General features: G+C 48.4%; 1 protein-coding gene across 1 annotated transcript; it reads right to left on the bottom strand.

Annotated features, from left to right (window-relative positions):
* Nucleotides 1–4,591: 4,591 nt before the first annotated feature.
* On the bottom strand, nt 4,592–9,140 carry GNLY (granulysin). Its single transcript, XM_019714531.2, has 5 exons — nt 8,616–9,140; nt 7,572–7,675; nt 7,004–7,099; nt 5,740–5,914; nt 4,592–4,768 (listed from the first exon to the last, which is right to left on the bottom strand). The coding sequence occupies exons 1-5, from the start codon at nt 8,665–8,667 to the stop codon at nt 4,758–4,760; spliced, it is 438 nt and encodes a 145-aa protein (XP_019570090.1). The 5' UTR covers nt 8,668–9,140; the 3' UTR covers nt 4,592–4,757.
* Nucleotides 9,141–12,119: the final 2,979 nt, after the last annotated feature.

The raw sequence follows: 12,119 nt of genomic DNA, 5'->3' as shown, positions 1-12,119 counted from the left end.
TCCACTTATACCAGTATAAGACGTCTTGAGTAATCAAATTCATAGAGACAGAAAGTAGAATGGTAATTACCAGGGACTGCGGAGAAGGGAAAAGGAGAGTTGTTTAACGAGGAGGGGGTTTCAGGTTTACAAGATTAAAAAGTTCTACATATCTGTTTCAAAACAATACTGGATACTGCTACACTGAAATGGTTACAGTGGTAAAGTTTATGTTATGTGTTTTTTTTACCACAATTTTAAAAATACTTTTCTCTGATAAAATGAGGTAATTTAGCTTGCAACTCAATCACACAAGTGCTTTTCCTTGAGATAAACATGAAACCTCTATATGCAGATGTGTTTTATGCATACTTCATATTTCATCACACAGAATACTAAAAACACATGTACTACTCAAGGGACGCAATGTAATAAAATTAATAATTTTTACTTCTAATAGAGATTTAGTGTGCTAGGTAAATTTAAGGTGACCTTATTATGATGTTTTCAGGCTGTAAGTAGCCTGAGGCAGGTGTCTTATTTTATTTGCATCTATCACAGAGTCGGAACTTTGTCCAGAGTTCTGTGAAGAGACACTGGAGGGTTCTCCCAAGAAAGTAGGGAAATGTGGTTTGCATTTTTAAAAGAGCCCTTTGACTGCTGTGTGGAGAAAGGGATGTGAGGGAACAAAGGCAGAAAGAAGTCTGAAGACCACTTGGGAGACAGTTGCAGCGACCTGACCCGGGCTGCCTAAGGTAGTTTGGACTAAAATGGGGTAATTCCAAATTCCTAAGAGAGAGAGTCACGTGCTCTAGCTTGGGTCAGGGGTCAATGAAGTGGCCAGGAGGGAGGGAGTCACATGACACAGCTTGGCATCCAAGGGCTGCCCTAGTGGGTGAGAGAGGTAATGTTAGAGAACTGAAAAGAAACTGGAGATGAGCAGTTTCATCTCAAAAGCAGTCTGCATTATGAAGCCGATCCACTCATGCTCCCTTCCGAGAGGTTACCAGAAGTTGGCTTGGTCCTCTGTCCTTTACTTGTTTATCTCTAAGAGTAAGTCTAATCCCTAATACTCCCACCTTTAGAAGTCCATGCTGACCCTCCTTGGGGCCCTGGTCCCACCCTCTCCCTTCTCAAGGCCTCCTCTATGCTGTTCTCCCAGCTCTGTCCTGCACGATCAGCCATTCCCATCAGCGTGGAAACACCTTAAACACAGACCCCACCTCCATCTCCACCTGGCCTCCAGCTCTGCCCCATTTCTCTCCAGCCCTTTGCAGTAAACGCTTAATAAAGTTGTGGATACCTGTTCACATCACATCTTCTCTGACTCCAGTGGGATGTTGTCCTTCCTAGCCACAGAAAAAACTCTTATCAGGGTCACCAAGACCCAAAGGCACACAAAGCCAGTGGCCAGTCCTCTGTCCTTTGCTTTCTTGACCTCCCAGCAGCACTTTGTTCTCCTGGCTCCTTCGCCCCATGCCTAGTTTTCCTCCTGTCTCATTGGCTCCTTTTCCTAGTCTCCTTACTGGTGCCTCCTCCATTACCTCCCAGGCCTCCACATGTTGAGTAGCTGGTGTGTCCTGGCTGTATCCTTCTGCACTCACTCCTAGGCCATCTCATCCAATTCAAGGACTTCGGTGCGGACCGTGGCCCTGTCGCCTCTCCCGCTCAATGTGTTTGACGTCTCTAATTGGCTACCTGACAGATAAGCTTCACCTGGACGTAGCAGAACTCTTCATTATTCCCTCCAAATCCACCCACCCAAATGTCTTCCTCACCTCCATCCCTGTTACCACCATCTATCCATTTGCTGAGGTTGGATTACTATAAATCATTTACTTCTATTTTAAAATAATTTCAAATTGAGAGAAAAGTTGCAAGTGTGTATTTCCTTACAAGGACACTCATATAAACCTAGTACAACCATCAAAATCAGAAAATTAACATTGAGGGACGGCCGGATGGCTCAGTTGGTTAGAGCACGAGCTCTCAACAACAAGGTTGCCAGTTCAATTCCCACATGGGATGGTGGGCTGCGCCCCCTGCAACTAAGATTGAAAATGGTGACTGGACTTTGAGCTGAGCTGGGCCCTCCCCAACTAGACTGAAGGACAATGACTTGGAGCTGATGGGCCCTGGAGAAACACAGTGTACCCCAATATTCCCTAATAAAAAAAATATTTAAAAAAAAGAAAGTTAACATTGACACAATATTACCATCATCAGTTCATAGATTACCCCCAATAATGTCCTTTGTGCATCCAGATCCAAACCCACAGACAGGTGTGCCTGCATTACATAGGCGTTTGGTGATTGCGACACCATGGAGCCAAGGACATGTGGTTTGGATTTTCTCTCTCTCTTTTTTCTGTTCCTTTTGCCTTGAAAACTCTATGAAGAGACAGCCCAAAATGAAATATGAGATAGTGCTGAAAGATGAGTCTCCCAGGTCAGAAAGCCCTCAAAGTTCCTGGAGAGGCTGAGCAGGGCTGTGGGGGACAGGACAGAGTGGACGTCACTCATTCGTGACGGAACTGAAGTCAGAATTGACTCAACGGTACTTGACACACATCCAGACTAGGACCCTGTGTTGCAATTATATCCATGTATCTCTTTAGCTTCCTTTGATCTGGAACAGTTCTTCAATCTTTCCTTGTCTTTCGTGACCTTGGCATTTTTGAAGAGTATAGGCCAGCTACTATGTAGAATGTCAGTTTGAGTTTGAGGTTTGCTTGTGATTTATGCATTTTTAGCAGAAATAGCAGAAAAATGCTGTTATGTTCCTCTCAGTGAATTTTATCATGCGGCCCGTGATGTTGCTGTGTCCCATTAATAGTGACATTAACTTTCATCCTCTGTCTGCAGGTTTCTCCACTGTCAAGTTAACTAATCATGGAATTTATTAATTAATATCAAATCAGTAAGTATTTTGAGAGGGTATACTTTGCAACTATGTCTACATTTACTAGTTGGCATTCTACTGTAAGGTAACACTTTCCTTTTATTTATTTATTAATTCACTATTTATATCTATATGAATTCATGGATTCTAATTTACTCAATCGATTATAATCTGTTACTGTCATTGACTATTTTTCCGGATTTTACCATTGGGAGTGCCTTTGAGTGGTTTTTTGATTGAACCTGAGTGATACACCATTGCCGCTGTGGTTGCCAGCACCTATTTTTCCCCCTCTTCCAGCGACAATCTCTCCCAGATTTTCATGTCCATTCTCAACCAAATGATTAGGGTGACATGGAACCCACTTCAGTCTCAGGAGTGTGCCCTGCCTTGTCTTATGCTAATCAGTGTATCCCAGGCCCCTGGACCTAGTGACTGGTTGAAGTGGTGAGGCACCTGACCTATTCAGGCCAATGAGAACTGAGGAAAAATCTGATGGGGCTTCCGGGAAAGAAGCTTCTTTTCTCTTCCAAGGCAGCTACTGGAAGAGAAGCTACCAGAAAACTCTCTCTCCCTCCTGATGAACTCTACTGTATAGATGTACAGTTGTGACCTGATGCAGCCATTTCTGCTGCCAAGAAGAACGCTAGCCTGAAGTCAATTTCAGTGTGGAGGTGGGAAGAAATGAGAGAATAGCAGAGAAAAAGGACTAGAGCTCTAGTGACACCACAAATTTCTGGATCATTCTATGCCTGAAGCTATCTATGGACTGGCCAATTATTTGAGTCAAAAAAGTAACTTTGTTATTTAAACTAGAATGAGCTAAGACAGAAGTTGCTTAAAACCAAAAGAGGGCCGGCCCGGTGGCTCAGGCGGTTAGAGCTCCATGCTCCTACCTCCGAAGGCTGCCGGTTCGATTCCCACATGGGCCAGTGGGCTCTCAACCACAACTCCTTGAGTCCTGCAAGGGATGGTGGGCTCCGCCCCCTGCAACTAAGATTGAACACGGCACCTTGAGCTGAGCTGCCACTGAGCTCCCGGATGGCTCAGTTGGTTGGAATGCATCCTCTCAACCACAAGGTTGCCGGTTCGACTCCCTCAAGGGATGGTGGGCTGCGCCCCCTGCAACTAGAAAACGGCAGCTGGACCTGAAGCTGAGCTGCGCCCTCCACAGCTAAGACTGAAAAGACAACAACTTGAAGCTGAACAGCACCCTCCACAACTAAGATTGAAAGAACAACAACTTGACTTGGAAAAAAGGCCTGGAAGTACACACTCTTCCCCAATAAAGTCCTGTTCCCCTTCCCCAATAAAATATTTGGGGAAAAAAACAAAAGAATCCTAAGTAATACACTCACCCAAAACAGCAAAAGAAGGCTGGCTGCTGAAAGAAGCAAAAGGGCGAAAGGATGGGTTTCTGTTCCTTATGACCAAAAGAACTCTAACAAACCTTTCTGGTCTCCCCAGCCATTCTTAGAGCATCTGGGGATATACTTGCTGTGTACCCTAGCTTCTGTAGTAACATGTGGCTCTAGTGCGTGCTCAAACATGTGTGAGAGCAGCTAAGGTTGTCTTGTTCACCACTAGACCCCTGGCATCTAGAAAAGTGTGGGGGACATAGGACAAACATTTCCCAAATGAATGTATAAGTCACCCAAGCTTGCCTCCAAGCCCCTCCTCTCAAGTCCACCAAAGGAAAAGAAACTGCATTAAAAGCTTGCATGCCATTTTTTTACTCCTAAGAGAGGAAGGCAGTGGAGGAGGGAGGTGCGAGAAACTGGAGGCGGACTCTGGATTTAGGGAGGGAGGAGCTGGCCTCGAGTGCTGAAGTTCTTGTGCTTTCTCCCCTCACGGTGGGCTCAGGGGCCTCAGAGGCTCAGATGAAACCTGGAGTGGAGAGAAGAGCTGGCTGTGAGATGTGTGGGGTCTACAGGGGAAATGGGGAGTCAGAGCCCCTGTACCTGCTGAACACACGAGTGACATCCTGGAAGCCAGTCAGGAGCCTGTGCATGTATAGAACTTTGGAGATAAAAGCCACAGGCTCTAATGACAGGAAATAATGGGACTGCACACTAAGGAGCAAGCCTGGACCTGCCAGCATCAAGTGCCGCAGCATCAGTGAGGGTGAGAGGAGCTGCCAGTGCCAGTCACAGGTCCATCTTCTGCAGCTGCAGCCTGTTCTCTCTGGGCACAGCCTGGACAGCTCTGGAGGGAGAAGCCAGGACAGCTCTCCCCACCCAGCAGGATTCCTGAGCCGAGCTCTCAGCATGCTAGTGTCATCCAAACAGGATGGAGCCTCGGTTTCTGTCCCCAAGGATCTGTGCTGCTCTGGGGATTGGAGTTTGATCGGGGCTCTGATGTCTCTTGTATATCACAGTCTAAGGCCATTTCCTTGCTGTCAAACTTTTTATACATGATGAGCTTATTCAGTCTTCATTCCAACCTCAGAAATAGGGATTATTATCCTCCCTTCACAAATGAGAAAATTCGAGCTCAGAGAAGTTAAGTTACTTGCCCTGGGTCACACAGTGGAGGAGAGATGGAGACCTGATTGTACCCCAGGATTACCTGAGGTAAAAAGCCTCCAAAATCTTATGAGTGTTTCTTAAAGCTCTTAATGAGTATTTCTCAAACGTTTCTAACTAAAGCCCACCTACCCAACTTCTCCACACTTTCTCATGTTGGAAGTGAGGGGAGTAATGTACCACAACAAGGAAGCTTGCAGGGACACATATGAGCTGCTTATGAAGTTCTCTATAACAGATACATTTTTGTGTTTTTAAACCATGTCACACATGCTTGAGGAGGCTCTCTGGGGTCCTCCAGGAATGAGTCCCTGCTGTCACCTTGGTACTCACCTGCTTGAGGTTTGCACATCTTGATGTCCACACAGATGTCATGGGGGCTTTTGCCCGCCATGATGTCCTGGGAAACACGATGAAAACCTGTCTTCATGATCGTCTTACAAAGGCCTCTCAGGAGACACACCTTGATCTTCTTGCACACCTGGGATGCAGCCTGGGCAATGTCGTCCTGCAGTGGCAGCGCCATGGTGAAACACGGGAATTCGGTGAGCTCTGCCCAGCTTTGCCACCCTGCGGGCCCCAGCTGCTCTGGGCCCTGGGCAGCTCTGGCATGGGAGTGCTGGGTGCGAAGAGCTGGTGCCAGGTGGGCATCGGAGCAGCGAATAGAGAGACAAGGCCCAACTCCACTCCCAATGCTAAAGGCCCTGGCCCAAGCCTGGCCAGCAGGGACTTTTGAGAAGACAGTTGACCCTGCCAGGGTCTCAGGCTTCTGTACACCCACCCCGTGTCTTCTGTATGGAGAATGATGCCCATGAATGGCTTCTAAACCCACATGAAAGCCTCTGCCTGTATAGCTTCCTGGGTCCAGGGCCTGACTAGATGGGTTCTCCACCTACAGGAGGTATGTGAGAAAGGTTAGGAGGGGATCAGAGCTTGGAGCCTTGGCACATTCGATTTTAAAATACCTTCTACTGCCATCCCAGTGGAGAAGGATACATCTGAGTACCCAGGGCTGAAGGTGGGCCCTGTAGTGCCAAGATGCTGAGCGGGTTGGGGGATCAACGGAGAGGGAAGGAGAGAGGGAGGGTGAGACAATGGTTCTTGCTAGTGATACATCCACTTATTCAGCATTTACTCAGTGCCTGACATGGAGCTGAGCACATCCCACCTTTCCGCTCCTTAAAAGGCCTAGGTAACTTGCCATGTGGAAATTATTATCCATCCCATTCCATAGATAAGAAAACTGAGGGTCAGAACACGTTAATGACTTGTCAGGCCATGCAGCTAGGAAATGGCAGATCCAGAATTTACCAGTACTTAAACCCCCTGGAACCAGCCTCTCAAAACTCTGCCCTGAGAATTGGACAGAAACCATGCACATTCTTCCTCCCACTTTCACACCCCCAGAGTGTCAGTTTCCCAGGATTCTTTGAAGTCCATCCACAGACGAATGAGAGGGCCCCCAGGTCCCCTGCTGAGAAGCTCTGGCCCAACAGGGATCAGCAGGCCTCCAGTGTCCCCCTCTGGGGCGGCTGTGCTGCGTGCCCCAGGCCACCCACTCCATTGACCAGCAGACCAAAGGGTCTAATACCCTTACCTTGTTAGGCGACTTTCCCACCATTTCCTCCAGCTTCTGGATTATCTTCCGGCAGGCCTTACAGTGGATACGCTCCTTTGTGATCAGCCGGTCACCCTGTCAGGAAAGGAAGCCCCTCGAGATAGTCTCTCCAACACCCCAAGGACCCTGGGAAGGACTGCAGAAAGGGGCCTTTGGACTCTTCCATGGCCGGCAGGATCGTCTATGACCTTTGTGTCCTTAAAGGCCTGGACTAGACTGGCCGGTCCCTGACCATCGTCCTGCTAGTCTTGGAGGGGCTGGGAGACCCCGGAACCTGCCCCTCACCCACAGCACCAATCCAGTCCAGCATGGACTCCTCTTCTGTTCTTCAGTCAGACCCCAGAGGACCCTCTTGGGGAAGGCCCAGCCCGACTAATGCAGCTCCCCACCCGCACGAGGCATGAGTGTGAACAAAAGCAGCCTCTTCAGCTCCCAGCCTCTCCTTCCCCTCTGCCTGTCCAGTAAACACCTCCAGCCCTTGCCCTGGCACCTTCCAGGGAGAAGAGAAAGGAGAGAGGCTGTGGGAGGTGAGCAGGAAGCCATGTACCTGGGGCTCCTCCTGGGTCAGGCCCTGGCTGGATTGCTCTCTGCTGTACAAGTCGGCTATCGCCAGGTCATAGCTCTCAGAGGTCAGACTAGAAAAGGCCAGACCTGGGGAAGAAACAGCATCAGCATCCCTCCACAGATGGGAAGAAAGAGAAAAGTTCATTTTCCTGGCTGGTGGGCAGTCCAGGAGGTGCCCAGGGCCCAAGACAGGAGTGGGGCCTTGTGAGGTGTCCAGGAGGCCCTCTCCTCCCACTCTGCCCTGGGACTGCTCTGATCCACTCGCAGAGAAACAAACAAACCCATGCTCTCAAGTTCCTTCTGGAAAGCCAGGAGGAAAACACTGCCCCCCTCTTCCTTATTCTCATGCACCCACCCACCTCTCTGTCTCTCTGTCTCTCTGTCTCTCTGTCTCTCTGTCTCTCTGTCTCTCTGTCTCTCTCTCTCTCTCTCACACACACACACACACACACACACACACACACAGAACTGGGCCTGGGTCTAAAATGAAACTTCCCTCATCTTCCTTCAAGAGATTGTCTACCTTTTTCCTTCCAAAAACTGTCAGGTGGCCCAACTCCACCCATTCTCCCTTCCAGAAGAATCCTTACCCTCAGCTAAGCCCTTGGCGATTACAATGACCTCAGGGCCTGGGAGAGAAGAGGAGTGTACAGAACAAGAAGTGAGGTTTGAACAGTGAGAGGTCCCCATTCGCTCACAAGCCCTGTCCTAATCCTAGCCAGTGTGGGCCAGAAGAAGGATCAGACCCTCTGATGAGGACCAAAGACCTTCATAAGACAGATGAAGAGTCAGAGGCCCAGGGAGGAAAAGGGGGGCCCCAGGCCACACAGCACGACCAACAGAGTTGGTACTAGAGCCCTAGCCAGGGCTCACGTCCTTCCCCCTGCCTGGCTCTAGCCATTTGCCAGGTCACTGACAGGCTGGGGTTACACCTGGCTCTGAGAGAAAGGCTTTCATGGTGATGGTGAGAAAGCTGGTGAGAGGGTAGGGGAGCTATCAGGATCTACACTGAGGGGACTGTCCTTACCTGGGGCGCCCAGGAGCATGGAGGCAAGGAGCAGGAGGGCCCCGGAGGTCATGGTGGGCAGCTACTGACGTGCTCTCCACACCTGTTTTATGGAGGCTGGGAACCCAGCAGTCTGACCTTGACAGGTCCTTCTCCTCTGGTAGCCACCTCCCCTCGCACTGGGTTTACCACAAACACTAACAACAGTTTGTGAAGAAGTTGAGGGAGAAGTGTTAGCTCAGAGGTTCCACATTGCCCGTCATCCAACCCCCCACACACACTGTTGTAGTTTTCCAAGCTGAGTGTGTAATAGAAGGCAGCATTGCTGAGATGTGGTAATAGAAGGAAAAATCCCTGCAACCGAGGGGTCAGGTAGAGCCATCGGCTCCATAAGCATCCCAACCCCTCTGCTCCTTCCCCTCCCTCCTCTCCCCTCCTCTCCCTACAGTCCTGTTTCCACATCAGTTCTCTACTCAGATGCTTGCTCCCCACCCCCCAGCCATTTAATCTAACAGCACTACCAGGTTCAGAAAAAGGTCCTCAGTGTAAATCCTGACAGCTCTTTGCAGCCCTGCTTTCTCAGGCTTGGGGAACCCCAAGTATGAGCGCCACAGGCACCCCAGGTCCTCCAGCCCCTCACCACCATTACAGAGGCTCAGTCTTTCACTCCGAGCCAGGTTCAGCGCCAGCCTTTCAGTGACCTGCTCAATGGGGAGAGCCAGCCAGGGGGAAGAAGGTGAGCTCTGGCTCAGGCTCTCATCCCAACTCCTGGGCTACTGACTTTCATCTGTCTCATAAAGGTTGTTGGCACCCATCTGTAATAAAAATACAGGCTGTCCAGGGAAATTTGAATATCAGATATATGATAAATAAGTTTTTAGTATAAGTATGTCCCAAATATAGCATAGGATATACTTATACTAAAAATTATTTACCGTTTACTTGAAATATTTGATAAATAGAGCATCCTATAATTGGTCCAACTCCTGCCTGGCTCAGATGAGGAAACTGAGGTCTCAGAGGGAGGGACTGACCTAAGCCACACGGCCTGCTGGAGGCATTGCCATGAGTAGAACCTGGCTTCTACCTGCTTTGAGGTCTTTCACCGCCAGCTGCTGAGATGGCAGAGACACCCAGCCAGAACCAGTTGGCACCCTCTGTTCAGCACCTCCCACCCCATCCCCCTTCAGTGTCATGGCTAATGACTCCACCTCATCCACCTCCCCAGGAGTCCCATCATGGCTGAGTCCTTACCTCCTGCCCAGCCTTCTTGTCTAAAACATTGCATCTTTCCTGAGCCCATTCATGGCCCTGCTCTCTACTCAGCTTTGGTGAAAAGGGAAGAGGATGGAGTCCTAAGGCAGACAGGCCTCTTATAAACTTGGGAACCTTAAGCAAGATACTCCATCTCTCGGATTCCCAGTTCCCTTATCTGTAAAATGGGTGCAATGTCGCCTGCCCATAAGGCTCCAAGGCAGCCTGTTTGTACATGTGAGGAAGCTTTGCAGCCTCACATGGGCTGGGCAAATGCAGGCTGTTATCATGGCTCAGCATTCCCCCCAGTGTCTTCTGTGAAGGCTGGGTCTGTGGGAGGTTAAAAGGTGCTGTCAGGCAGTGGAGGGGGGGTCCCTGTCCTCATGTGGAAATGCTGGACTAGCAGGATTCACCAGGGACTTCTCAGCACCTTGAACTTACCAGTATATGTTGTGGATCTCTGAAACTGAATTCTCAGCTTTTTCCAAACGTCTTTGGCCACAAAATCCTTTTGGTTAAGGAGTTCCTTGAACGACTGAGTGACAAAAGCAGATGTGGGCACCTTCTCAGGTGGTACAACCAAGACAGTTACTGGCCTAGTACCTTCTGGGGCCTGACTGTCAGCTGTCATAGAAACAAAACACAGACACACCTCCCCAGAATCAGACTGGGGCCCTCCTCATTCTCACTTCCTTTCCTGCTCAATGAGGGCAGAGTCGAGAGTTGGGGAAAGCAGGCTTGCTGCACCCCATGATGTGTCAGACTGAACCGAGAAGGGTGGGGGTCACCCTGAATCCTTTCTGGCTGTTCACCCAACCCCAGGGAGGCAGACACACACACTCACCACACACACTCACACACTCACATCACTCACTTATACACTGTCACTCTAACTCACAATCACACACTCTTCAGAGTATTCACAAATTCACACACACTCATACTCAGACATACATATACTGTCAAACACAAATTCACACACACTCAAATACACACACCCAAACCCACACAAACTTACATTCACATACTAACTCACAGTCACACACTCTCAAACACACAAATTCACACACACACACACTCATGCACAAACACACCACCTTTATTTCTGCTCTTTGTGGAAGCTACTGAATGCCATACTAAGGAAAATTGAATATAAGCATTGTAAGTACTTTTTTGCCTCTAATTTTTATTTTTTATTGAAAAAAATTAATCATATAAGTAAGAAGAAATAAATGAAGTCACTTATAAGCTCACCAAATAGATATAAACTTGTTAAACATTTACAGGAATATCCATTTACACTTTTAAATGCATATATTTATAAATACACATATTTTATGCATAATTACATACCATAAAAAAACTATTTTTAAACAGCTTTTTAAATTTAACAAAATATAAGGAACATCTTTCCATGTCAATAAATTTAGATTTGCTTCATCATTTCTACTGGTTGCCTAATTTTGTACTTTAGGGATGAGCCACAACTGGAGTCCTTTGATTCTGGGACGCATGTGTCTACTTTGATGCTTCTACTTGCACAGCAGGGGCTAGGAAAGCCCTCTGATGGCTCATGCAATAGTCCAGGTGACTGATAGGAACACTTGTTCAGACGGGGTGCCTCCTAATCTCAAGACGGCTGCTGTAGCTCCTCCAGACCTCAGGGCCTCATCCCGGGTGAAAAATCGTAAAGAGTGAATCAGGGAGGGGTGGTACTAATACAAGAAAAGCAAAGCTTTCCTAGAAATCTTCAGCTTAGATCTCATTGGTACACCTCAGTAGCTACCCCCAAGTGCAATGGGCTATAGGGAAGGGAGTCTTTTACTGGACTTTTGTTGCAACTTTGAACAAAATTGAGATTCTGCCAGGAAGGAGAAGAAAGAATGGGAATCAGGTAGGCAATAGCTGAGGCCTTCTTGCTAAAAGGCACTTTGAAGGAAGAATTGATAGGACCTTGTAGCTAGTTGGATACAGGAAGTAGAAAAGTGGAAGCAAAAGTTTGACAATATTTGGGGCCTGGGAGGCTGAGGGACTGGTTGTGAAGCAGGCAAGTTAGGAAAAGGAGCATGTGTGTGAAAAGCTGAGTTTGAGGTGTTGCACTCGTGTCCCCCTCTGTGTGAGCTGCTTGAGAGAAGGTTCGCCTTGCGATCAGGATCTCGCATCAGGCCTAGAACATCCCTCATCCCTCAGACCAAATGGTCAGCTGATACCCGACTCAGTTCACCTCGTACGAGGAAACCAGGATTCAGAGAGGTCTAGTGTGTTGCCCAA

This window comes from Rhinolophus sinicus, linkage group LG05, assembly GCF_036562045.2.
Source record: "Rhinolophus sinicus isolate RSC01 linkage group LG05, ASM3656204v1, whole genome shotgun sequence".
In the NCBI taxonomy this organism is placed as follows: domain Eukaryota; kingdom Metazoa; phylum Chordata; class Mammalia; order Chiroptera; family Rhinolophidae; genus Rhinolophus; species Rhinolophus sinicus.
The sequence above is the reverse complement of the archived record's forward strand: the minus strand, read 5'-3'. Positions and strand labels throughout refer to the sequence as shown.